The sequence below is a fragment of the Sarcophilus harrisii genome, chromosome 2, assembly GCF_902635505.1.
Source record: "Sarcophilus harrisii chromosome 2, mSarHar1.11, whole genome shotgun sequence".
NCBI lineage: Eukaryota > Metazoa > Chordata > Mammalia > Dasyuromorphia > Dasyuridae > Sarcophilus > Sarcophilus harrisii.
In genome coordinates this window covers 32,931,101-32,958,531 of record NC_045427.1, presented here as the reverse complement: position 1 = coordinate 32,958,531, position 27,431 = coordinate 32,931,101, and the positions used below count along the sequence as shown (strand labels likewise).

General features: G+C 36.8%; 1 protein-coding gene and 1 gene segment (V, D, J or C); both read left to right on the top strand.

Moving 5' to 3' along the window:
- LOC100935631 overlaps positions 1-27,431 on the top strand; it is an 824,790-nt gene that overhangs the window by 292,860 nt on the left and 504,499 nt on the right.
- LOC100930403 (zinc finger protein 420) lies at positions 8,693-23,678 on the top strand. Of its 4 annotated transcripts, none has more exons than XM_031957129.1 (6): positions 8,693-8,834; positions 9,053-9,371; positions 17,866-18,048; positions 18,387-18,513; positions 19,146-19,241; positions 20,679-23,678. In XM_031957129.1, exons 3-6 carry the CDS (start codon positions 17,968-17,970, stop codon positions 22,715-22,717), a joined length of 2,343 nt encoding a protein of 780 aa, XP_031812989.1. In that variant the 5' UTR covers positions 8,693-8,834; positions 9,053-9,371; positions 17,866-17,967; the 3' UTR covers positions 22,718-23,678. The 4 variants fall into 4 exon arrangements, with proteins under 4 accessions (XP_031812989.1, XP_031812992.1, XP_031812990.1 ...); XM_031957132.1 differs by lacking the exon at positions 20,679-23,678 and adding an exon at positions 19,842-20,262; XM_031957130.1 differs by lacking the exon at positions 9,053-9,371.

Sequence of the window (27,431 nt, the reverse complement as noted above, 5' to 3'; positions counted from 1 at the left end):
ATAGTTCTCTTTAACTCTTCTAACTCGGTTTCCCTGAACTAGTCTCCTTTGTCTCAGTTTCCTTAACTGTTCTGTCAAATCCCCTTGGTCGTAAAAACCCACTCTGGTCCATTAAGATTGGGAACCGTTTACTCTAAGGTTATAAACTGCTAGCAAGATAAACAAGAAGAGCAGACTGCCTGACCCTTCCCTGTCCTCAAGAATTTACAATATCCCTCTAAAATATTTCAAGATACCTCACTGACATCTTTATCTCTGGGTATTCAGACATCCTGTCTCTGGGCTCTTAGGCTTTATGGTCTCCCCTCATCCTGACAGAAGTCTTCCCGCTCTTCTTGGTCCTTTGTTTCTAAAGAGTATTTAAGAAGCTGGTTGTCTCCTATTGATAGCTGGATTCTTTGAGATGACAGTCTCCCCAGTCCTGGGACCAACATAGATTCCTTGGTCCCAGTATATCTTTATCTGACTGGATAATTTGAGACGAGAGTCTTGTCCAGTCAATTATACTCTCCAATTAATAAAATATTGAAAACTCTCTAATCTCTCTCCTGCCTCAGTTTCTCCGGCATTACACCTCCTCCCTCTCTCCCTCCTTTCCTTCCTTCCTTCTGATAATCTCATCAATAGTGGGTATGTTGTATAGAGAGAAACTGAAGAATCATCACTGAGTCATTCAGGGAGAAGGCACTGTTGGAGATCAGTTTAGCTCCATGGCTGCACCCTCTGGGGCAGTCTACTCAGAAACCCAATTATGTCAAACCTTTGAGGCTCCCTTTCTGTAGGGGTCTTGAACAACTTCACTTGGATATGTCCTGTTGCTGAGGTCAGGGTAGCAATGCTTAGTCTGAAATAAGCATGACAAATTTACAAGGGCCATTCTCTTTGTCAAAAGGAAGTTTTATTTAGGAGAAGAGTTTACAGACGAGATAAAACAGGCACCAGGAGTGGCAAATATGAAAGTGTTGGGAGAGCATATAGTTAAAAAGAAAAGGAATTTGAAAGAATCCATTACATGAGGTCTGAGTATTTCCTTGCCTGGCAAGTTAGATCCATAGAGGAATCTGGCAGACTAACCAGAGTTAGCTAAAGGCAGGAGAAAGATGCTGTTAAAGGGAAGGCACCATGAAGAGGGAGAGAGGGTAACCTCAAAGATTTTCATCATGAGCAGATCCTTTATAAGAAATACATCATTGAGAGGTTCTCAGAGGTAAAGGGACAAAATCAAGAGGGAGAATAAAAGAGAGAGGAAGTGCCAGGGAGCTCCAAGGTGGGCGAATGATGGAATGCACTTGACAGATCAGGTCGCAGACTTGTCTAAAGATATGCTAATCAATATCTCAAAGCTTGTTTAAAGATGCACAGAGATTTGAGGCATCACCAAAAGAGTCTTATTCTTACAATCATTCTATACCAACTGGATAGTGTGGAAATTGGTTACATCTGATCATTGTCAAATGGGCTTCATGAGTTCATACTGTCAGAAAACCCAATCATGTCCCTGGGATTAAATTTTTCCTATAAAATCTACTTTAGGCCCATGTCATACTCGTTGCCTTCCTTTGGATCAGTCCACTACTGGCACTCTGTTTTTCAGTGTCTTTCTCCTCCCCTCTCCCCCTTGCCATGTGGTATCTCCTAACCCCACCATGCTTTTCAGTGTCTCTCCTGACCCCCCCTTCTCCTCCTTACCACTAAATAGCTCTTATGGGGGCTAAGTCCCTTTTAAGGAGTTAGCCTGCCAGTTTAGGACAGGCTCCAACCTCATGGGATGCTCCCTTTCTATGGGGTAATAGTGAGTTCCACTGAGGAACTTGTCTTTCATATGGTCCCTCACTCTATTTCTTATTTACCATTCCCAGTATCTATTGTCATTTTATCTGTAATCTCTTCCCTTAAATAAACCTGTCTTTTGCCAAAGAGAGTGGCCATTGAGGATTCTTCACATGAGTGAACTCCAAAAATAAAGAAGCAAAGACAGCAAAGAAGGGGAACTGCACAGGTGTCATGAGAGAAATAAGACTTATTGAGGTTTATAACCAGATGTCCTATTCTGCATCCTGTTCTACCACTTTCTTACTTATGTTTTGTGGTAACTATCATATGGTAATCTGGTGATGTCATTACAGAATATGCTGGATTTTTCAGTTTTAGTGAAACACATAATTATGATTTCTGTGTGGCACAGACCTAGGGGTGGGTTTGGGCAGAGATGGACTGGGGGCAACTATCAGAATCCTATGGATCCCCCTTCAGAGAGCTGGGATCCAAACTCATTTGGAAGAGGAACAGGCTTCTGTGCCAGGAAAAAAAAAGGGGGGGGGAGGCAAAAAAAATGTCAAAGTGAAATAAATGCCAATACACATTAAAATCAGATCCTTGGTGGTTGGGTATGTAACAAAGAGGAGAGAAAAAAAATCTAAGCCAGTAGACTGAGACTTTGTCCAGAATTATTGGGACAGCTGTCTCATCTGGTTGTTGGTTGCTTCCAGGTCTGTCGATTCAGAAGCAGAAGTTTGCTTCAGACTATTCAGGTTTAAACAATGCAATAAAGTTTTTTTTTTCACAATTCCCATAATTGCATAATTACAAAAAGTCAAGTACATATTAAATTACTTAAAGGGCTCAAAAATGTGTTTCCTAGTTATCTTTTCCTGGACAATATGCTTTACTCTCAGGACAACTCTAAAAAGAGCACTGCTTCTCTGGTTCCAAATCTAGAGGTTCTAACCTAATATATAATCACTTAAGTTTGATTCCCCAATTTTGAAATCTCAGAAAATTTCAGTTTATATAGCATTTGTTGTCTTTGTCCTTACTTAAATCTTGTACCTGACATAATGTTTGATACAATTCACTTGTAAATCTGTCTAGTGCATACATCTGTATGTAGTTCTTAGAGAAAACAGTCTAATCTTGTTGTTGTTTTCAAAATTGACTACTCCATTTATTGATTTATTTTTAATTATACCTTTTTTATTGACAGAACATAGCATGGATAATTTTTACAACATTGTCCCTTGCACTCATTTCTGTTCCAACTTTTCCCTTCCCTCCCTCCATCCCCTTCCCTAGATGGCAGGCAGTGTTATACATGTTAAGCATGTTATAGTATATCCTAGATAAAATATATGTGTGCAGATCTGTACAGTTCTCTTGTTGCACAAGAAAAATTGGATTCAGAAGGTAAAAATAACCTGGGAAGAAAAACAAAAATGCAAGTAGTCCACATTCATTTCACAATGTTCCTTCTCTGGGTGTATGTAGCTGATTCTATTCATCATTGATCAGTTGGAACTGAATTAGATATTCTCTTTGTTGAAGAAATCCACTTCCATCAGAATACATCCTCACACAGTATTATTGTTGAAGTGTATAATGATCTCCTGATTCTGCTCATTTCATTCAGCATCAGTTCATGTAAGTCTTTCCAAGTCTCTCTGTATTCATCCTGCTGGTCATTTCTGACAGAACAATGATATTCCATAACATTCATATATCACAATTTACCCAACCACTCTCCAATTGATGGGCATCTATTCATTTTCTAATTTCTAGCCACTAGCTGCCACAAACATTTTGGCACATACAGGTCCCTTTCCCTTCTTTAATATCTCTTTTACTCCATTTCCAAATAATGGAGTAAATAAATAAATTTATGACAACTTAGATAACTTTTCTGGTAATCAAAGCTCAAAGAACAGTAAATTTATAATCCTACGAATTTTCAACTAAAATAGCAACATTTCACTAACTATAACCTAAAGTGTGAGTACTCATTCTGTTTCCCTAACAGTTAACATGTCATTAATCCTTTATTTATTAATTAAAATTACCCATATTCTAGGGCTTAAGACTTAATAGTAAATACCTGATTTCGATTCATTTTTAATATGTTGAGGTTACATTTTTAAACTATCTTATATACTTTCATAACAGTCAGATTTTCAAATGATCATAGTCTTTTAAAAGTCCAATTCATGTGTGACAGCAATCAGGTTAAATTTTGCTTTGTCTTAACAGTATTTCTACCAATGTTTGACAACATATATTTAGCAATAAAATACAATTTAAAATAACACAAACAATAAAATTCAAATGACATCACATTTTTATCACACATAAAAATCATTGATCTTGCTACTGTTGGCATTTTAAAGATACTTTAAAGTTAGCAAATATGGAACAAATACATTCAATAGTAATAAAGTATCACTTAGCATATGCCAGTCACTATGTTAAGTAAGCACTGTACAATCATTTTATCATTTTGATCTTGCAAAAACCACCATTATTATTTTTCTCTTTACAAATCAAGAAACTGGTGCTAATTGAGATAAAATAATTTGCCATAAATTACTTAACTAATACATTTCTGCAACTGGAGCACAGAAATGTGGGCTTACCAAAGAGGAAGGCTGGCTGGCTCCTCCACTCTGCTGCGAGATTGGGCACTGTGAGGACCACACGGACTCTCCCAGGCAGCAGCTGGGTGGAGCCTGCCAAGGGCCAGGCAGCCTTGGAGACACTGACTGCTTTGTCTTCGGGGTGTGTGGCAGCGAGAGTCACTTAGAACTAGGGTGACTGGTGGGGAATCTCCCTTTGGTTGTAGTTTCAGGTGTCAGGACTGAGGGAATGCTGGCAATGGGTTCTTCCTCCACACACATACACACAGCTGCACTTGCTGAGGTTGGGGAGCTACTGGGACAGGGTGTGTGGGGCCTCTCTCCAGTTGCTATCCTGCTTTCTACCAAGTTCATTCATCAATTCATCAGCCTTCTTTTTTCTTAATCTGATCTAAGAAACATTAATAAAGGGACATGGGCTGCAATAGTCTTATTAGCTATTCATACAAGTGAGCAAGGCTATCAGAGAAAGTGCTGTGAGCTATAAGCAAAGTAGAATTGAATTAGTCTAAAAGAAATGCTAAATGCAATGTTCATAGGGACCATTTGTGTCAGACCTATGCCAGAGCATTCTGAACTCTTATTTGTCTTACATAATGATGTCATTTTGGTCCTACTGGAAAATGAAGGACAACAACAAAGAAAAACACTGAGAAACACTCATGACTCTGGAGGAAGAGAGTAGGGCATGCTGAGTGAGAGGGGTTGGGGGTGTGTTCAGGTTGGGAAAGGAGATCCCAAATGCTTGGGATCACAGACCAGGTGCAACGGAGGTGTCTTTATTTATTTATTATTATAGCTTTTTATTTACAAGTTATATGCATGGGTAATTTTACAGCATTGACAAATGCCAAACCTTTTGTTTCAATTTTTCCCCTCCTTCCTCCCATCCTCTCCCCCCAATGGCAGGTTGACCAATACATGTTAAATATGTTAAAGTATAAATTAAATATAATTCCATGTCCTAACAGTTATTTTGCTGTACAGAAAGAATCGGACTTTGAAATGGTGTACTATTAGCCTGTGAAGGAAATCAAAAATGCAGGCAGACAAAAATATAGGGATTGGGAATTCTGTGTAATGGTTCATAGTCATCTCCCAGAGTTCTTTTGCTGGGTGTAGCTGGTTCAATTCATTACTGCTCTATTGGAAGTGATTTGGTTCATCTCATTGCTGGAGATGGCCACGTCCATCAGAATTTTTTTTTTTTTTTTTTATTTAATAGCCTTTAATTTACAGGATATATATACATGGGTAACTTTACAGCATTAACAATTGCCAAACCTCTTGTTCCAATTTTTCACCTCTTACCCCACCCCCCCCCACCCCCTCCCCTAAATGGCAGGATGACCAGTAGATGTTAAATATATTAAAATATAACTTAGATACACAATAAGTATACATGACCACAACATTATTTTGCTGTACAAAAAGAATCAGACTCTGAATTATTGTACAATTAGCTTGTGAAGGAAATCAAAAATGCAGGTGTGCATAAATATAGGGATTGGGAATTCAATGTAATGGTTTTTAGTCATCTCCCAGAGTTCTTTTTCTGGGTATAGCTAGTTCAGTTCATTACTGCTCCATTAGAAATGATTTGGTTGATCTCGTTGCTGAGGATGGCCTGCCGTCCATCAGAATTGAATCATCATATAGTATTGTGTTGAAGTATATAATGATCTCCTGGTCCTGCTCATTTCACTCAGCATCAGTTCATGTCAGTCTCTCCAGGCCTTTCTGAAATCATCCTGCTGGTCATTTCTTACCGAACAATAATATTCCATAATATTCATATGCCACAATTTATTCAGCCATTCTCCAATTGATGGGCATCCACTCAGTTTCCAGTTTCTAGCCACTACAAAAAGGGCTGCCACAAACATTCGTGCACATACAGGTCCCTTTCCCACGTCCATCAGAATTGATCATCATATAGTATTGTGTTGAAGTATATAATGATCTCCTGGTCCTGCTCATTTCACTCAGCATCAGTTCATGTCAGTCTCTCCAGGCCTTTCTGAAATCATCCTGCTGGTCATTTCTTACCGAACAATAATATTCCATAATATTCATATGCCACAATTTATTCAGCCATTCTCCAATTGATGGGCATCCACTCAGTTTCCAGGTTCTGGCCACAACAAAGAGACATGCCACAAACATTCGTGCACATACAGGTCCCTTTCCCTTCTTTAAGATTTCTTTGGGATATAAGCTCAGTAGAAACACTGCTGGATCCAAGGGTGTGCAGTTTGATAACTTTTTGAGCATAGTTCCACAGAGGTGTCTTAAAAGAATTTGCAGGCTTGAATTCATCTCCTTTGTCAAAGGACAAAGTTTTATTATAATTGTAATGTCATTACAAGTGGACTGAATTGTAAGGAAATTCAGCAGAAAAACAGAAGCAAGGAGACACATTTATCCGGTTTTTTAGTATTGAGATGCTAATCTTATGGCTCATAAATGGGAAGGAATTTGGTTCCCACTGACCAAGAGATTATCACTAAAATCTCAGGAATTTGGTCCCTGTGATTATCCTGAGGCCAGAAGCTATCAGACAGTCAACCATGAATTGAGGAGGGGGTCTATTCAAAATCAAACAGATTGTTGTCCTTAGATTGGGAGCGTGGGAAGTCCCTGAGGCAGACTCCAAAAACCAGAAGATTTAGGATTTCCTGATTTATTGTTGGAACAGAAGCTCCCCCCATAAAATCAGGGGACCACAAAATCATATTACATCTGGGACGGTCCCTCAATACTTTCTGGGGTGCTTCCTCTTGTTTGGTATCTGCCCTAGCTTTTATTTGAAGATCATATATTCCTTTCCTGATGTTGGCAGGCAACTCAGACAAAATAGGAAATCAAGCAACAAAAGGTTGCTATTTACCTATTTTTTTCTTTATTCTCTCCATTTCTCGGTTTTCTGAACAATGAAGCTATTAACTTGTCAATTATTCTAAAAAACCTTTTGAAAAATGACTTTTATAAGATTTGATCCTTATTTTTTACTAAAATAAATTCTAAAGAGTGGTACCTCCAAACTTGCAAATATGTTTCATAAGGGAATGAGTTACTAGAATTACCCCAAAATCTCAGCCTTTTCTTCCTATTGATGGGGTTCTAGTGGCGGTCAGAGAGTTGTGGGAATCCCTTTTTGGTTGGCGCAGATCCTTGGTGAAAGAATTCATGAACCTGAAGAGTTTTAAGTGGCAAAATGGAAGTTTATTGTTGGATGAGAGGCCAACAATAAGAGACTGACTTCCTAGTGGCAAAGTCCTATTAGAGAAATGGAGGCTAGCACTGAGAAGAGAATGTTTTCACAGTGGGCAGGGTCCTAGCAGCTATGCCAAAGAGGCAAAGTATAATACTTTGGACATTCTGCAAAGCATGAGTAAGCAGAATCTTATTTTATGAGTAGATCTTGGCTGGGGGCTGGAAGCAGTTTGAGCTGATCAGACCAGGATTTCTCAATTGAATGAAAATTAGAATTTCCTGAATGAGGATGTGACTTCCCAAGAGATCAATGGGAGTTGATTTGCCCTTGAATGATGCTGCTTTATCTCACTCAGAGAATGTGCCTTCCCTCCAGACTTCTTGGCACCTGGGAAACCCTGATCTCTTTTCCTTTTTCAGATCAAAGGGAACATGGTTTCAGTTTTTATTTTACACAATTTTTCAGTGATTATTTTACACAATTTTTACAGAGTTCACTCTCACTATAATCTTAAAATAACTAATTGCCAAACTCCTTAATGATTAATCTCAAATCTTCCAGAATCTGCTAAGATGTTTTGAGCATTTCTATAACTTCAGTTAACTAACTTTATAGTCCCAATCTGGCTAACGCTGGGACCACGGAGGGGGGAAGGTGTTTTCAGTTTTCATATAATCTCCTACAGAAACCTTAAAATGAGAGTCAATACATTTAATAAATCTTTCCCAGGACACTCTCTTAAGTACACCCCTTAGAAGTGTTTCTGACTGGTTACATTTTAAATCTTTCAAGGTAACTTTCTTTTAAGTAAATTTTTAAAAACTTTCAAGGCAACATTTACCATTATGTCTCAAATATGAGTATATTTTCTCCCTCGTCCAACCACCCTGCTGCAGTCAGGGAAGGAGGGAGGCAGAAAGAAAGGAGAAAGGGAGAACAATCCTTCCCGTAGCCAGCTATTCCAGGGTAAATCCGGACTCTAGACGGAGAGATTCAGACAGAGCCAGGTGCAGAAGACGGCGAAGCCTCCAGACTACAATTCCCAGAAGGCCGCAGGCGCATTTCCCAACGCTCTCTGACGTCACTCCTAGCCCGCCCTCTTCTCGCCTTTTCCCTGCTTTGTTGTGACACTTTTCCTCCTCTTTGCTGACGGATCTGGGACTGAGTGGCCGGGATCGGAAAGTGGAGTCGGTTCCAGCCGGAGGCCGGCGGCGGTAATACGGCGGGGTCGGAGCGCCGGGGATTGTGGGGGGAGCACACAGAGAATGGGCGGGGCGTCCGCGGGGGGAGGGGTGGGGGGAAGGGTATACCTGTCTTGGATCACCGCGATGTAGAGGCTGTGCCTAAACAGAGGGGCGGACCTTGGAGGCGGAGCCGCCCTTAGAGCTCCGCCCCTCAGGCCCGGGAGCTGCCCTCTCACTTCTTCCCGCAGGGCGGCTGTCGGGAGGAAGGTCCTGGGGTCTGACGTCACGTGGGCTTCCTCTCCTCCTCCTCCCGTTCTCCTGGGCCCCCCCACTTGCTGCTGGGCATCCCGCGGGCTCCCTGCCCGCTGTCCTGCCTTGTCCCTAGAGAGGTGCCGGTCTGGAGCCGGTGACCCCTCCCGAGAAGTGCCTGGGACTCTGGACCTTCTCCCTACCCTGAGCGCCCTTCATTGAGAAGTGGGGGTCCTTCCTCCCAGGACTCGGCCCCTCGTGGCCTCTGCTCTGCTCTGGGAGGCAGTGGTCCCTCGTGTGACTGCCGGGCCTGGCCAGGTGAGTGACGGCTGCTGCAGGACGCCGAGGGAGCACGTAGGAGTCCCCTGCCCCCACTGTAGGATTCCGGGCTTCCCCCCTCCCCCCGGCAGGGGTCCCAGAAGTTCTTGTCAAATAACGAGTTCTTCCCCCTCCCCTCCCCTCCCCCCCTCCCCCCCCGGCAGGGGTCCCAGAAGTTCTTGTCAAATAACGAGTTCTTCCCCCTCCCCCCGGCAGGGGTCCCAGAAGTTCTTGTCAAATAACGAGTTCTTCCCCCTCCCCCCGGCAGGGGTCTGCGGCCCCAGAATTCTGGTGCATTTGAGACTAAGGCCGTATTGCCTGCGTGAGGGTGACCATCTCTGCCTTTGACCTGAGCTGTGTTTCTTCTCGTTGGTTCTGGCATCATTATCCGTTTGTTTTTCCCGATAAAAGTCATCTTTTTTTTTTTTTTTTTTGTCTATAAATAATTCTTTGGGAGTTTGTGGAGACTGAGATTATCCCACCCACGATAAGTGAGACTGAAGCAGAATTTGAGCCAGTGGCCCCTAATTAAAGCCCCTCCCCCCCCCCCATGAAGTGGGCCTCAGACCTTCCTCACCATCCGAGATGCTGCCTCCCCGCAGGGCCCTGCATTCACAGGGCTCCATGGCAGCCATTCCCGAACAGCGCTACCAAGGACACGGTCACAAGTGGGGTCTCCAGGCAAGGGGGAAGGGGAGGAAAGGGGATCAGCTGCCATGGGGGCAGCGACCTAAGCGGTCATAAGCCAGTCATCTGCCCCTGCTGGACAAGGGATTGGTCTGGAGGGACAAAATATCTGGGCGCCTTTCCATGTAGTGACCTGTGCCACACTGGGCTGGGCCACAATGACGAGGCTAAACGGGGCCTGGGCCGTCAGTTACATTCCTTTAGTTGAGCCTGTGGACTCAAAATCTGCAGCTCTGGGAGCTCTATGCAGAAAATTGATGGGGTTCTATCAGATTGATTAATACTGACTGGAATGGCGTAGGGATCTAAATGAATTACTCTCTCATTTCTCCCCTTTGATCCATAGAAAGATACTAGTCTTTCCCTGGAGCCCTACAATCTAAGCCTGGAGGGCAGTCCTTCACTGATTGTGTTCCATTAACTCATCATGTTTTAAATTTACAGTGAAGTGACTCTCACTAAGCAGCACAAAGCAGACATTCGTCCTGGTAAAACAGGCTTTAGAAAATATGAAAATCGGGAGTCCATAAGACATTTGATCAAGCACAGCAGTGAAAGCATTGGCCACCTTACCTATGAGTTCTAGAAATAAAAGTTTATGAAAACATTCAAGCAGTTTTGACAGTCACTACATTGTGGTGATACAAGATCTCAGATGCAGTCCTCTGGTCCCCTGGAGATCTCTCCTCTTAGGAATACTGGAATGAGTGGGGCCTAAAAGCAGGTTCTAGTGTATTTGGTTCTCTAGTTCAGATCACTTGCAGAGGTGCCCTTCTCTGTTAAAATTTCCTGATAAAATAGATCTTAATACGTTTTTAGTATGCTATTACAATAACCAGGGGAGGCAGTGAGAATCAGCTTATACCTTAATAGCACTAATGTGAATGTTACCAAAACAGAGAATTTACATTTTAGGTTGACAAATTCAAATAACAATTGAAAGATTAAAAAAAAAATTTCAACCCAGAATTTACATTCAACATGTATAATTACCTTTTCTTGTTATAACTTGTGATAACAAAAAATTATTCTATTTTCTTTTAACTGCTCCTCCCTCTCCTAAGAGTTTGAAGTTTTGCTAGGAAATAACTGGTAGAATACTTAAAAAAATTATGATTCTGATACACAGTTGAATTTATTTAAAAGTTGTCAAAATAATTGCAGTTGTAGCAAAAAGTTCTGAAATAGAATGAATCAATGTATTGAGTAGTTAGTTTCAAGACAGTGTACAGACATGTTTGCCTTTCAAAACATATTAAACTTTTAGGTAATAATAAACTCAAATAAAATTGTTTTTTCTTGTATAGATAACACAAGCTATTCTATTATTTAAAACCAAAATTAAAGATGTGTTTGCTAAATAATTAATATAACAACAATTTGGTCCCATAGACTGTTCTTCCTCACAATAAGTTTTGAAAAGATTAAAATGTTAGGCTCAATAACTCAAGCCTTATCTTATTGTAATAGCTCAGATATGCTCCAGTATTAACCCTTGAAATAAAGATTTAAAATTGTACTTACATGGATGACCTGCCATGATTATAGAAATTTGTGCTTCCTTAACTTCATGTCAATTCCAGGCCAGTCATATGCATCACCAATGTTATCGAGTCAGGCTTAAAACATGGAATATTTTCCATTTAAGAGGAAATGTCATACTGGATAAATCAAGTTAGGAGAAGCCTACCTTATCTCCCAGCCTTTCCTATGAGTACTCCACCTGTAATTCATGGTTATCAAATCATGGAATCATGGACCATTGGTGTAAAGGCTTCCTTGATGATCAATCTTGGAATCACACTTAAAATATCAATTACAATCTTATGAATCTAAGAGCAAGTTCCAATAGTCATAGCTTCATAGTTTTAGGTGAATTCAGTGACTAAGGATCACATCCTTGATGAAGATGAAAAGTGCAAGGTATTTAACTTTATATTTGTTAAAAAAAAAAAAAAAAAAAAAGTCTAAAAGGGCTTCTTCCTTTTAGATCTGTGTATAAGGTGCCAAGACAGCTCAAATTCAATATAAAATAGAACTGTAAGAATAACTAGTATACTTAAAACAAAAGAGAATTTTAATTGTTGCATCATGAGAATCTAATTTGGAAAATGAATCTGTGTGTCTCTTAATACTGTTAAGAAGATGGTTTAAACAGTTTCTTACATGTAAAATTCTTAATCCAAATTTGGAAATTGCATCACATCTTCTAATTATATTAACATGATAAAAGAATGTTACAGGGTATTATATATAAACTAAATAACCGATTATTATAGGGCTTTGTGGTCTCTGTTATCAATGATTCTAATGACAATTCTAAATGATCCCTCATTATACTAGCATGTATTGCTAACTAATCATCGATAAGGTTCATCTCCCTTTTCTTCTTTTTTTTTTTTTATACTTGTTTTTGTCAGTGAAATTTATTATGTGAGGAGAAAGGCAGGGGCACAGCAGCATTAGTTCTGTTTCATTTCAGGTATAAAACATAAACATAAACTTATATGACAGGATGCCCTGGCCAGGTTCAGAATTAGCCAGTGACAAAATTTCTTATTCACAAAGATGGGGAGAGATCAAGAAAATCCTGCTTTCACCTTTTCAAAGTCTCTCTTGACTTTCTCAGAGACAGAATCCACCAGTAGTAATCATCAGACAGCAAAGGCACATGGCATTTCTCTTGAATGAACCAGCAGCATTATGTAAGGTCAAGACACTTGTACCTGAATTCAAGATTGAGAATTGCAGTAAATTGAATTCCCAAGAGACTTTTCCTCAAACAGCAAAATTTTACTAATTTTAATAGCTTAGAGCTAGATAATTGTTGTTTTTCTCCTATATTAGACTCAAAATCACATATAAATTTTTTTAAACTATTCACATATTTCATCTATTCACCAACCATCATTCCCTACCTTGGTTTTTAGATAAATCCAGAGGGACCATCAGATCATTTTTAAAATACAGTGGCCTGAGAATGAGATGAGATTTCCTCAGCATCATGTATACAGGTGGATCATACCCTGGCACAATTTCCTTGGTGAAGACTATATTATCTGAAGGATAGGGGGTAGTTCAACCTTGGTTAAGGACTGACTTGGGCACAATCATAATCATTTTCTGTAAGTGTTCAAAGAGGGTATAAGCTAGTAGATGGCCAATGTAATTTGAAAGGCAAGCTGATTTAAAAGCTCTGCAAGTTGGACACATGTCTGTCATGTGATTTGCCACTGGGAGAGTGTCTGAAGTTACCCACTCTTAATTGAATTTATTATCTCATATGTGATACAGTAACACTTACAGAAGTGTTTGAAGAACACATAAAGAAGTTTACCACTTCTTTATGAAGTGAAAAAGTATAACTGCTAGTGGAAGTTCTGGGAAGGAATGGCTTACCTTTCTTAGTCACCCAGACCCAAGAAACCTGTTTAGCATTGTACTGCTGGTTTTACATCATCAGAAATTCATACACGGTGAATACTTGGCTCAATAATATCATTAAAAGATACACGAGTTTCCAAATGATCTCAAATGACATTTACTATTCAAAATTATCATTTCTTTACTTTGGGTGAGAAAGAACTTAGTTCCTCAAATGGCAGTGCTACAGAATTTCATAATACCCTGTCAGAAGGGCTCATCCCAAGGAACCTCACAAAGATCTTCTAGTAGCATTTTACCATACTTTTCTCCGAACAGTAGCTTTTATTGCTATTATTTTTTAGTTTTTTAAAAATATACTCCAATAATCATATAATAGATATATTTATAATGAAACAATATTTACTTTGAATAAAGGAAAAAGTTTACTTTAGCAGCTTCTCTTAACCTTCTTGTATTTAAAACATAACCTTTAAATAAATATCTTTAAAACTTATCAGTTCATAGAAAGTCATTCACCTTATTACCCATTAGCATTTTCATGCTAATCACTGTAGTTTATGCAGTGCCCACCGTGTGCCAAGATTTTTCTATGCCTTGAAAATTGCTTAAGCTTATTTTTAGTAATTCTTTAATATAGTTAGCTTATATTCCCCCAATTTTGTAAATATACCATGCCACTTAGAAAAAGGTACTTATAAATGGGGATAGCATCTTACCTCATTTGTATTCCCACAAAATCTGAATAATGAAGCCCTAGTCCTTTATATAAGCCAGGAACTGTGTTAAAGTACTTTGTAACTTTGTGTTTCTCCCAACAATCTAAGAAGATATGTGTAAATATTAACTATTCTCTTTATACATACAAGAACTGATCGGATTCTTTAATTTGCTACTGCTACAATATCTTCCAGTCTAGTCAGTTTTGATTTATAATAACTAGTGAGAATAACTAAATATTTTGCACAAAGTTCCATTATTTTTTAGTTGGCTCATATTAAAATAATTCATGATGACACTCCTAACTTCCCATTACTGTTTTTTTTTTTAAGTTGCCCAAAGACCCAAACCAACTCCTTTAAATTTTTAAAATTATTAGTTCTTTAGTATAAGTGCTAAAATTTGAGCAAAGAGATAATTTTTTTCTATCAATCAACATGCATTTTACGAAATGTATTTTTTAGTCTTATATTGATTGGGGAAGGAACATATACAGCAACCATCAAGGGGACATTACTTAAGAATATTCCTAAATCTTTTCTATTTCAGTAGAACTAAGATCCTCTCTGAAATTTCCTTTTCAAAACTCCCAAACTCTTTACTGTCAAACTCTTGAATTTACAATGTCAGTGCAAATACACTCCAACTTTCTTTACCTATCTACTTATCCTTCTGAAAGTGCAGATTTCAACTTTCTTTACCTATCCACTCTCTTAACTTTTCTTATTTCCTTATGCAATACTACTTTCTTTCTTCTACTTAATTTCTCTAGCAAACCCTTTTTTGGTTCTTTAATAGTTATAAATGCACAATTCCTACCAATTTCTTTAAGAGCTTTTGCTCAATCTTAGTTACAATCACAGTTTCATTTATTTATTTTTAATGAGTGATGTAGACCAATAAACTCAAAAACAACTTAGCACAACGAATTCCTCACTGTAGGGTGTGACATATTTTATCAAGCAGCATGATTAGCTATCAGGATCTATCTCCTCAAAATTAACCTCTTTTATGCTGGAAAAAGCATTCATCCAGCTATTTTGGCAATTTGTGAGGGATTCAGCCAAAGCCTAATTATGGCACAGTAATGTAACAGGAATTGCACTACTAGAAAACTAGGTCATAGGTCAGAATCTACATTAGAATACACATCTAATGGATAACTACTGGACAACAAAACTCTTCATTTGTTATCCCTAATTTGCTTCCTTCATAATCCCCATCCTGACTGTGTTTGAATAAATTCCATTGTGACTACAAGTACTACTGCTGATCAAGATAGTATAGACCACTGATTTTGATTTTTCCCTCCAATTCCTTATTTTTATTAGCCAAGTTACATCTGTGGAAACAGAACATTGTTCTCTCACCATTTCTCACAATAAGAAATCTTGAAGGGAATGTCTTCAGAGAACTTAGGAAAGATTTGTTTGAATTAATGCAATGAAGTGAGTGGACCAGGAAAAAATTCATTCAGTGACAACATTATGAAGATAAACAACTGAAATATTTAAGAGCTCTGATCAACATGATGAGCAACCATTTTCAGAAAGATTCCTGATGAAACAAACACACTACTCAACTTCTGATATTAATATGATTGACTTATAGGGTGCAGATTAAAACCTACTTATTTTGCACTTGGCCAGTGTGGGAATTTCTTTTGATTGCCTGTGGATATTTGTGACAAAGATTATGCTTATCATTTTTTTACAAATGAGATTGGGGAAGTGGGAATGCTGCAAAATAGATTTTTTAAAATAAGAAATGGAGGAAGAAAGATAAGAATCCTTTTTGTTTGTGGTAGTCCTCTTTCCTTTATATTGATAGGTCATACCTTTTTATCTAATACATAATAGGCACTTAAATTTTAAATCCTTGACTCCTGTCTCCTTCCCTCCGCCCCCACCCCCATCTGCTGTGTTAAGATGAATTTAATTAGAGACTAAGAAATAGTAGAGTATAAAGAAAAGAATATCAGGCTGTGTGTCAGAAGACTTGTATTTGAGACTCAGCTATAATTATTAATAGCTGATTGAATTGAAGCATAATGAATTATGATAACAAATGTTTTTAAGTACCATTAATGGAGGATTAATAAAATAGAAATAGAACAGAGTGGAAAAGAAATTATTCTGGTGATGAAGATTTTTTAAACCTAGTTTGGAGGCAAGGAAGAGAACAGAATAGTGAGAGCCATGTTTAGGGATGGATAGATAGTGGCCATAAGGAAATCAGTGAGAAGGCTAAATTATTAAAATCTTCCTTGGCTTGAGTTTTCTCTTTGAAGAGTGATGATCTTTAAACTGGGAGTGAGAGCCCAAAAGTTTGTAATAATAAGTGGATACCATAAATGAGACAGACAGTATTTAGCCATTCTAATAGGGTTGTGATTACTTAGCGATTATCATGTATCCCTGAAAAATATTGGAGAATGGGGAAGTGGCCAAAGAACTAGAAATGGGGATATGCATCAAGTTTCAAAAAAGAAAGAGTAGACTCTGAAAAAACCTAGACCAGTGACTTTGAAGTCTACAAAGAGGGCTGCCATAAACATTTTTGCACATAGAGGTCCCTTTCCCTTCTTTAAAATCTCTTTGGGATATAAGCCCAGTAGAAACACTGCTGGATCAAAAGTATGCACAATTTGATAACTTTTTGAGCATAGTTGCAAATTGCTCTCCAGAACAGCTGGCTGTATTCACAATTCCACCAACAATGTATCAGTGTCCCAGTTTTCCCACATTCCCTCCAACATTCAGCATCACTCTGTCAACCTAGCCAATCTGAGAGGTGTATAGTGTATCTCAGACTTGTCTTAATTTGCATTTCTCTGATTAATAATGACTTGGAGCATCTTTTCATATGGCTAGAAATGCTTTCAGTTTCTTCATCTGAAAATTGTCTGTTCATATTCCTTTGACCATTTATCAATTGGAGAATGGCTTGATTTCTTATAAATTATAGTCAATTCTCTATATATTTTGGAAATGAGGGTGGATTAAAAAGGCTTTAGTTTCTCCTGCTGAGAACATAAGTTGATTGGGAGACTCAGCAAACTTCAGCAGTAAGGGAGTAAATTTCCATCTATACTATTCTACTTGGTTTATTCCTTCATGAATTGGGGTCACTGAACTCTAATGGAGAAAATCAAGAATGCTACTTCCTTTCCCTGTGTTATGGGCTCACCCTAACTAGATTTTGTTTATATCCTAACAAAAGTTAGATCTCTTAGTTGGGTGCTGTCCTGCTGAAAATCAAGTTCCTTGATGACTAGGAACAATTTCATCAATTAGTCATGACCTTCAAAGATTGACAGATCTCAACAGGAGTTGGATTTTTACAGAAAATGAAGGGGAAAGAATGGATCATAATTAATAATTAGTTTTTAATATGATATGATAGTAATTTCTAAGCTCAAAGTACAGATCTGCAGTTTATTACCCTTTTGATATTAAACAAGTTACTTTTCCTCTCTGGACCTCACTTTCCTAATTTTCAAAACGAAAAAATTGGATTTTATAATGTCTTCCACCTCTAAATATGTGAACTGAAAATTCAAGGTCTTTTAATTCCCTTTTCAGCTGTAAAAAAAAAAAAAAAAAAAAAAAAAAAAAAAAAGATTTATATCATTTTACAGATAGAAAAGAGATGTACTCACCTTTGGTTCCAGAAGCATTAAACATAATTGTGTTCATTTCAGAGAACCACATTTTAAGAAGCACAGTGAGGAGGTGATCAAGATGAGGAGAGGAAGACTGCTCCCTTCGTGTTAAGGAAATCAGGCTGACTGGTTGAAGGAACTATGGAGATTTATCCTGGAAGAGAAGACTTAGGGCCATATGACAGTGATCTTCAGTTATTTCATTTTCATTGTTTTACTTCAGTAAGTAGAAAAGGAATTAAGTGTACTACAGCTTCAGCTCAGAGGGTAACAATAGAGGGCCCTAGATATACATTTGGAAAAAAAGCACACATTTAAACTTAATTGTTATTGGATCCATTAATAGTAGTAAACACTAATTCAGCACCCACGTGAAAGACACTGTGCTAAGTGCTGAGGATATAAAGGAAGGCAAAAATGGCTTCTGCCTTCAAGGAAGGAATTCTTAAAAGTGCCAGCTATACATCAAGTACTATACTGGGTTACAGATTATTTATTAGAGATTACATTTGAACTTCATACAGACTTTACAATAAGCACAAATATTTTTGTTGTTTCAGGAATCTCTGACATTCAAAGATGTGGCTGTGGAATTTACCTGGGAAGAGTGGGTACTTTTGGACCCGTCTCAGAAAAACTTGTACAGGGATGTGATGCTGGAGAATTTTAGAAACTTGGTCTCTTTGGGTAAGAATAGTTATTCTTCTGGTGTCCTGATATATAGTATAGAGACTTTCAAGATTTTAAGCTATGCTTTGTTGTACAAAAAGAAATCCTGTTCTAGCTAAGAGACAAATACTTTTTGTCATTTCTAAGAAAAGGGTCTGTGCTTCATATGCATGAAAACTGACTTTTCTTTGTTTATTATCCTTGAGATTACCTCTTTCTTGCTTTAAATTGAAGATTAAGTTCTATTCTGTGACAAATTGTCCCATAATATAGAATTTTCTTCAGTGGTCCTTAGACCTATGCTTGGAGTCAAACTAATATGTGTACTTTTTTTTCCCCCAAAGAAAATCTGAACAAGTTTTGAATTCTCTTCTTAAGTTATAATATAAGGGTGCTTTTGAAAAAATGTCATTTTTCTTCTTCTCCTCCCTCACCTAAAAAAAACCTCTAACTCCAACCATTCCATCGTGTTCACCTTGGTTGAAAAAAAGTTCAGACAAAATCAGCTAACCTTTGGTGATAGAAAACATGTTCTGTACTCTTGCTCTCCCACCTTTCTACTAAAAGTTTTGATAGAACTCTATCAAATCTGTTCTATGATGAAATTCTGAGATGATTGTCCCTAGAACTTTTTAATTTTCAATGAACAGGATTTGCAACTTCCAAACCAGATGTGATCTGCCAGTTGGAAAGAAAGGAAACATCTTGGAAGCCAGAACCAGATATTCGAAGAAGCAGCTGTCCAGGTGACTACACAACACCCAAGGAGTTGGGTCATTGCAAATATAGTTTTGGCTGTTTTAGATCAAAGTAAAATATTGAACAATTAAAACTTCTCAGGCCTGTCAAAAAAAGTTGCGTAGTTTTAAAACTTAATATTTTAACTCAAGTTAATTTCTTATGCACACATGTACCTTCACTCTCAAAGATTGTTTTTACCTCAGTACAAGAATCTTATCTGTCTTCTCTCTATGGAAGATTATCTAAGTGGGTACCTGCTGCCATACTTCTGTCAATTCATTTTCCCTTTTAATATAAGCACATTGCTTAAATATTAACAATATGTTTTTGCATGTCACCTTCTAAAACTTACTTCAGTGTTGTTTTTATGAAAATATTGCTTTGCTACTATCTTTTAAAATATTTTATTATAACCGAATTTGTCTTTCTCCAGTCTTTCATTTTATGACATTCTCTTTTCCTTTATGCTTTGAAATTATGTTCAAAAAGGTAAAATAATATATTCATGTGATAGGCTATAATCCTGTCTTATTTGGTTTTAGCATTTGATTGTTTCACAAAAGCTGTTGTGAAATTTTTTGAGAGAGATCTTTCTTTCCTTTCAGAAACATTTTGAAAATGGAGATTTAGCACTGAGACCATTAGATGAAAACATATGAATAATTTTGTAGCTCTCGTTTAAATGGTTCTGATGCTTTACAGAAAAATGGCAGCAACAGATGCATAAGTACCTTTCAACTAACTGCAAAAATTTGTTATTTTAAAGTATCTTTCCTAATCTGATGGCTATATGATGAGACCTCTAAATTGTTTTCACTTCTAATTTCTTGATTATCAGAGCTTGAATAATATTTCAGGTAATTATAACTTCTCTTGTGATCTTTATTATTTATCTTTTTGGAATTGGCTTTTACTCTTAACAAATTCCTTACAATGTAAATATATTGGCTTTTTAGCAGAAATTTATGGCAAAGCTTGTCTGATATGATCCCTTTTATCATATTTCTTCTTTATTCTCTTTATTTTATGTTTGTATCTCTCCTCCTCACTCTAAACTTATTGATTCTCCATTTTCTTTGTGTTCAATTTTCCATTCCTATTTTTACCTCAGATAGTAAGGACATATTTGGAAGCTCTCAAATTCACCTACTTTAAATGGATAGTCTTTCATTTCCTTATTACATTCAAATGCTAACAATTTACAGTAAAATAAGGATTTATTCATATTTCTAGTTATTTCATCATGTCATTTCTATATGTTAACTTTGAATCATCATATTTTCACATAAGATTAACTGTGTGAAATCTTTAGTGAAAGACCAGGAAGAGTAGCCTTCTCAAGTGGGAAAGCAAGAGAATGGGCCTAAAATCTTTGAGCAAGTAGGACCCTTGGGAAAGGGAAGAGAAGGCAAGATTAATCTGCTCTATATTCTTCCTTTCAGGAAGGAAAGAATTTCCTGGCGAGAAATCTTATGAATGTAGTATATGTGAGAAGACTTTCAGCAGCAAGACACAACTCATTGTGCATCAGAGAACTCATACTGGAGAGATTCTTTATGAATGTAAGGAATGTAGGAAGGCCTTCCATCGGAACTCAGATTGTATTAAACATCAAAGAATTCATACTGAAAAGAAACATTATGAATGTAGTGAATGTGGGAAGGCCTTCAGAAAGAAGCCACAACTTATTGTACATCAGAGAATTCATACTGGAGAGAGACCTTATGAATGTAATGAATGTAGGAAGGCCTTCAGGAGTAAGAGACAACTTACTACACATCAGACAATTCATTCTGGGAAGAAACCTTATGAATGTAAGGAGTGTGGGAAAGCCTTCCTTCGCAAGTCAGATCTTAATAAACATCAGAGAATTCATATTGGAGAAAAACCTTATGAGTGTAATGAGTGTGGGAAGTCCTTTAGGCAAAGGACACAATTTTATATCCATCAGACCATTCATACTGGAAAGATTCCTCATGAATGTAAAGAATGTGGGAAGGCCTTCCTCTACAACTCAGAACTTATTAAACATCAAAGAATTCACACAGGAGAGAAACCTTATAAATGCTGTGAATGTGGGAAGGCCTTCAGAAAGAAATCACATTTTACTGTCCATCAGAGGATTCATACTGGAGAGATTCTTTATGAATGTAAGGATTGTGGGAAGGCTTTCTTCTACAATTCAGAACTTATTCGACATCAAAGAATTCATACTGGGGAGAGACCTTATGAATGTAATGAATGTAGGAAGGCCTTCAAGAGTAAGGCACAACTTACGCAACATCAGAGCATTCATACTGGGAGGAAACCTTATGAATGTAAGGAGTGTGGGAAAGCCTTCCTTCGCAACTCAGATCTTAATAAACATCAGAGAATTCATACTGGAGAAAAACCTTATGAGTGTAATGAGTGTGGGAAGTCCTTTAGGCAAAGGCCACAACTTTATATGCATCAGAGCATTCACACTGGAGAGATTCCTCATCAGTGTAAAGAGTGTGGAAAGGCTTTCATCTATAACTCAGAACTTAGTCTGCATCAAAGAATTCATACTGGAGAGAAACCTTATAAATGCTGTGAATGTGAGGAGGCCTTCAGAAAGAAGTCACATCTTACTATCCATCAGAGGATTCATACTGGAGAGATTCTTTATGAATGTAAGGATTGTGGGAAGGTTTGCCACTACAACTCAGAGCTTATTCGACATCAAAGAATTCATACTGGGGAGAGACCTTATGAATGTAATGAATGTGGGAAGGCTTTCAGAAGAAAACCACAACTTATTTTACACCAGAACATTCATACTGGAGTGAAGCCTTATGAATGTAGTGAATGTGGGAAGGCTTTCAGAAGAAAGCCACAACTTATTGTACACCAGAGCATTCATACTGGAGTGAAGCCTTATGAATGTAATGACTGTGGAAAGGCCTTCAAGAGGAAGGCAAATTTTATTGAACACCAGAGCATTCACACTGGAGTGAGGCCTTATGAATGCAATGAATGTGGAAAAGCCTTCAAGAGGAAGGCAAATTTTATTGAACATCAGAGTATTCATACTGGAGAGAAACCTTTTGCATGTAATGAATGTGGAAAGGCCTTCAGTAGTAAGACAAAACTTAATGTGCATCAGAAAATTCACACTGGAGAGAAACCTTATGAATGTAAAGAGTGTGGGAAGGCCTTCAGAAAGAAGTCACATCTTACTGTCCATCAGAGGATTCATACTGGAGAGAGTCTTTATGAATGTAAAGATTGTGGGAAGGCTTTCCTCTACAACTCAGATCTTATTGTACATCAAAGAATTCATACTGGGGAGAGACCTTATGAATGTAATGAATGTGGGAAGACCTTCAAACAAAGACCACAACTTACTCAACATCAGAGAATTCATACTAGAAAGAATCCTTTTGAATGTAATAAATGTGAGAAGATCTTCAAAATGAGGACACATCTTGTTCAACATCAAAAAATTCATTCTAGGTAGAAACCATAAAAGTATAATACATGTGAGAAAGCCTTTAGACCGAACCCACTATATTCATCACAGAATTCATAGTGGAAAGATAACTCATGGAAATAAGAATGTGGGAAGGGCTTATATTTGTCAAGAGTGAAATTTAGCAGGAAGGTAAACTAAGGCAATTCCCAAAGTTAGATAACATTTATTAATATAAATGCCTGTCAGTAAAGGGGTTAATGACTTACCTCCATTTATGCCAAAAAGCAGAAGCAAAAGGATAGTTCTGCTTTTATAGGTTTTGAAAAGTACAGAACAGGGTAGATGACATCATGGGATTAATAATACCAGAGCTATGATTTGGGGAATGACAAGAGTGGTTGGAAGTTTGGTAATGGGGGCTAGCAATGATCCTTCACCCCTCCTGAGAGGCACCCTCAGGAATGCATATTATTTGGGTCCAGCTGCAAGATAGTGGCATAGACATAAGGCAGCAAACAAGAATAATTAGTAGGAGAGCTGTATTTCTAAATTTAACCCATTACAGGCCCCCTGGATTCTGAATTAAGTTCAGAAGCAGAGAACTGTGACATAAGCATATACAGGACACAAGCAATAAATTGTAAATAGGATCAATAAGAAAATGATACAGGAACAATTACACACACAGAAAACATACATATCCACTCAAGTGTGTGTGTATGTACCCAAATATATAAATGTATATACATACATATGTATATTTATGTCTTAAATCATACATTTCATACTTTATCATTTCTTTCTCTGAGATAGTTAATGTCTTCTTTTATAGAGCCTTGGTAATTGATTTGAATATTTATAATATTCGCAATGGCTTTATTGTTGTTATTCCTCAGAGAGTATTGATGATGTCATGTCCATTGTTCTTTTGGTCCTCATTTCACTCTTATTTTATGCAAGTTTTTCCATGTTTTTCTAAAACAATTTAAAAAAAACTAGGAAAAGAAAAAAAATCTTCAATTAAACACCAAATTGGAAATCCTGAAAAATAAAAAGAGATAAAATTCAAAAGAAGAAAACCATTGAATTTATAAATAAAATTAGATGCTGGTTTTGTTGGAGAAAGAGGAAATAAGCAAAATATATAAATCATTGGTTCCTATGATTTTTTAAAGAAAGAAAGAAAAACAAATTACTAGCATGAAAAATGAAAGGGATGAATTCACCACCAGTAAAGAGGAAATTAAAACAATCAGTAGGAGCTACTTTGCCCACTTACATGCCATTAATTCTGACAATCTAAATGAAACGATTTAATATTAACAGAAATATAAATTGTCCAGATTAAAAGGAAATAGAATTAATAACTTCATCTTTGAAAAAGAAATTAAACAGTCAATGAACTTCCTAAGAAAAAATCCCTAGAACCATAAGGATTCATAAGTGAATGCTATCAAACATTTATTTATTTATTTATTTATTTTTATTTTATTTTATTTTTTATTATTATACCTTTTTATTTACAAAACATATGCATGGCTAATTTTTCAAAATGGACCCTTGCAAAACCTTCTGTTCCAGATTTTCCCCTCCTTCCTCCCACCCTTTCCCCTAGATGGCAGGTAGTCCAATACATGTTAAATATGTTAATTCCAACATATGTATACATATTTATACAGTTATCTTGCTGCACAAGAAAAATCAGATCTAGAAAAAAAGAAAAAAACCTGAGAAGGAAAACAAAAATGCAAGCAAACAATAACAGAAAGAGTGAAAATGCTATATTGTGGTCCACACTCATTTCTCATAGTCCTCTCTCTGGGTGTAGATGAGACTCTTCATCACTGAACAATTGGAACTGGTTTGAATCATCTCATTGTTGAAGAGAGCCAGGTTCATCAGAATTGATCGTCATATAGTCTTGTTGCTGTGTATAATGATCTCCTGGCTCGGCTCATTTCATCAAAATCAGTTCATGTAAGTCTCTCCAGGCCTCTCAGAAATCATCCTCCTGATCATTTCTAACAGAACAATAATATTCCATAACATTCATAACTTAGTCAACCATTCTCCAATCAATGGGCATTCATCAGTTTTCAGTTTCTTCCCACTACAAAAAGGGCTGCCACAATCATCCTTGCACATATGGGTCCTTTTCCCTCCTTTAAGATTTCTTTCAGATATAAGCCAAGTAATAACATGGCTGGGTCAAAGGGTATATACAGTTTGATATCTTTTTGAGCATAGTTCCAAATTGTGGATTCGTTCACAATTCCAAATGCATCAGTGTCCCAGTTTTCCCACATCCCCTCCAACATTCATCATTATCTTTTCCTGTCATCTTAGCCAACCTGAGAAGTGTGTAGTGATATCTCAGTTGTCTTAATTTGCATTCTTAATTTGCATTTCTCTGATCAATAGTGATTTGGAGCACCTTTTCATATGCCTAGAAATAGTCTCAATTTCTTCATTTGAAAATTGTCTGTACATATCCTTTGACCATTTATCAATTGAAGAATGGCTTGTCTATCAAACATTTAAAGAATAATTGATCTCAATACTATATGAACATAAATGTGGTACTTAGAGCTAAATTTAGGAAGAGACAAAACAGATAAAGAAAATTATAAATGAGTCTCCCTAATGAATTTTGATGCAAAAATTTTAAATAAAATATTAGTAAAGAGATTGTAGTAATTTATTCCCAAAATTATACACTGTGAGTAAGTGGGATTTATACCAGGAATTCAGGGATAGTTCAATATCAGGAAAACAATTAGCATAATTGACCATATCAATAACAAAACAGAAATCATGATTATCTCAAAATCAGTGCAGAAAAAACTTTTGACAAAATACAATACTCATTCCTAGAGATTATAGGAATATTAAAACAACAAAGTAGTTAAAATAAATGTTTGTTATTATTATTATGACCACTATTAAAACAAATAAGTAATGTTTATCTAAAATCATCAGAAATAATCTATAACAGAAATAAGCTAGAAGCCTTCCCAATAAAATCATGGGTGATTATTCAATATTTTACTAGAAATACTAGCTCTAGCAATGAGAAAAAAAAATCAAAAGAAAAAATAGACAATGAGTAAAACTATCACCCTGTAGATTATATGATTATACATATATAAAAATCAACAGAACCTACTTTAAATAATTACAACTTTAGTAAAGTTACAGAATATAAAATAAACCCACATAAGTCCAGCATTTCTACATATTAAAAAAAAATAAAAGCACAGCAGCAAAAAATAGAGAAATCTCCCTTAAAGTAACTGTAGATAATACAAAATATTTGGGAATCAATCGGCCAAGACAAACCAGGGATATTATTCCATCATGTTCAACTCACAGCTATGTCTTCTTTGTATGCTCTTTTTCACTACCTTAATAATGAAAAAGTTTTTACTTACAAATATCTTATTAGGAATGGAAAGAGTTTAACTTTTTTGAATCCCTTATGTTTTCTCTTCCATGTTTACCTTTTTATGCTTCTCTTCAGACTTGTATTGGAAAGTTCATTTTATTCTATTCAGATCTGCTTTTTTCATCAAGAAAGCTTTTAAGTCCATTATTTTATTGAAAATCTATTTTACCCTTGACAGATTACATTCCATTTTACTGGGTAAGTGACCCTTGATTGTAATCCCAGTTCTTTGTCCTCTAGAACAAGGGATTCTTTTTCCACTTTCAACCCTTTTCATCTGAGAAAATTTTATATGGTCCTGGATAGTTAGATATACAAATTAAACATTTTATGTAGGCATACAAAATAGGTATACTTATAATAAATTATAATTTCCTGACCCCCACATTGAGTTAAAAGATGTTACATGAGGTCACAACCTACATTTTAAGAAGCTGGATACTAAAATATCATATTCTAAGGCTTCTAAATAGTGTAGCTGCTAAATCTTGAGTAATCCTGTTATTTGAATTGGTTTTTTTTTTTTTTTTTTTTTTTTTTTTTTTTGGCTGCTTGCAGTATTTTCTTTTTGAAAAGGAAGCTCTGGAATTTGTCATAATCCTGGGAGTTTTTATTTTGTGATCTCTTTTAAAAATTGATCAGTGGACTCTTTCTATTTTACTCTCTGGTTCTAGAATATCAAGGCAGATTTCCTTGATAATTTCTTGAAAGATGAAGTTTGGGCTCTTTTTAATCGTGGTTTTCAGGTAAATTATTAAATTATTTTTTCTGTATTTATATTCCAGGGCAATTGTTTTTCCTAATAAAGTATTCCACATTTCTTCTATTGTTTCATTTTTAAAATTTTGTTTGTTTCTTTTTTAAAATTTTAATTGTTTTTATTTAATTCTTTATGTCTCATGGAGTCATCAGTCTTAAATTATGAAAGAGGGAGGATTTGGGGAACATGGCAGAGTAGGTCAGAAAATTTCAAGATCTCCAGATTTTCTCCCCACACAAAACAAAATTGTACCTCAGGGCCAATCGTAGAGTGGTGAAAAATGAATCAGAGAGAGGTGATTCTGGGACAAGTGTTGCGAAGATCCAAAGACCGACTCCAGGACAAGAGTTTAAACATCTGCAGGCTGGCTCCCCAGAAACAGCAAGCTGGAAATCCCCAGCAGCAAACTGGGTTTGGAGGTAGCCTCAGCCTCAACCATGGGAATTTTCACCTCTGGGACTTTGTGGAGAGTCTGGAGTCTGAGTCCAGGAAGATTGAGGGAACCTCTGCTGACAAGGAGTACCAGCAGTCCAACTGTGCTGCTAAGATGCTTC

Bases quoted from the DNA above. Each gene is read 5' to 3' on its own strand.
- LOC100930403 (XM_031957130.1), top strand. From the start codon at position 17,968: ATGGAGATTTATCCTGGAAGAGAAGACTTAGGGCCATATGACAGTGAT. The intron at 18,514-19,145 runs GTAAGAATAGTT...TTCAATGAACAG, and splicing joins TAGAAACTTGGTCTCTTTGG to GATTTGCAACTTCCAAACCA. The intron at 19,242-20,678 runs GTGACTACACAA...TCTTCCTTTCAG, and splicing joins TCGAAGAAGCAGCTGTCCAG to GAAGGAAAGAATTTCCTGGC.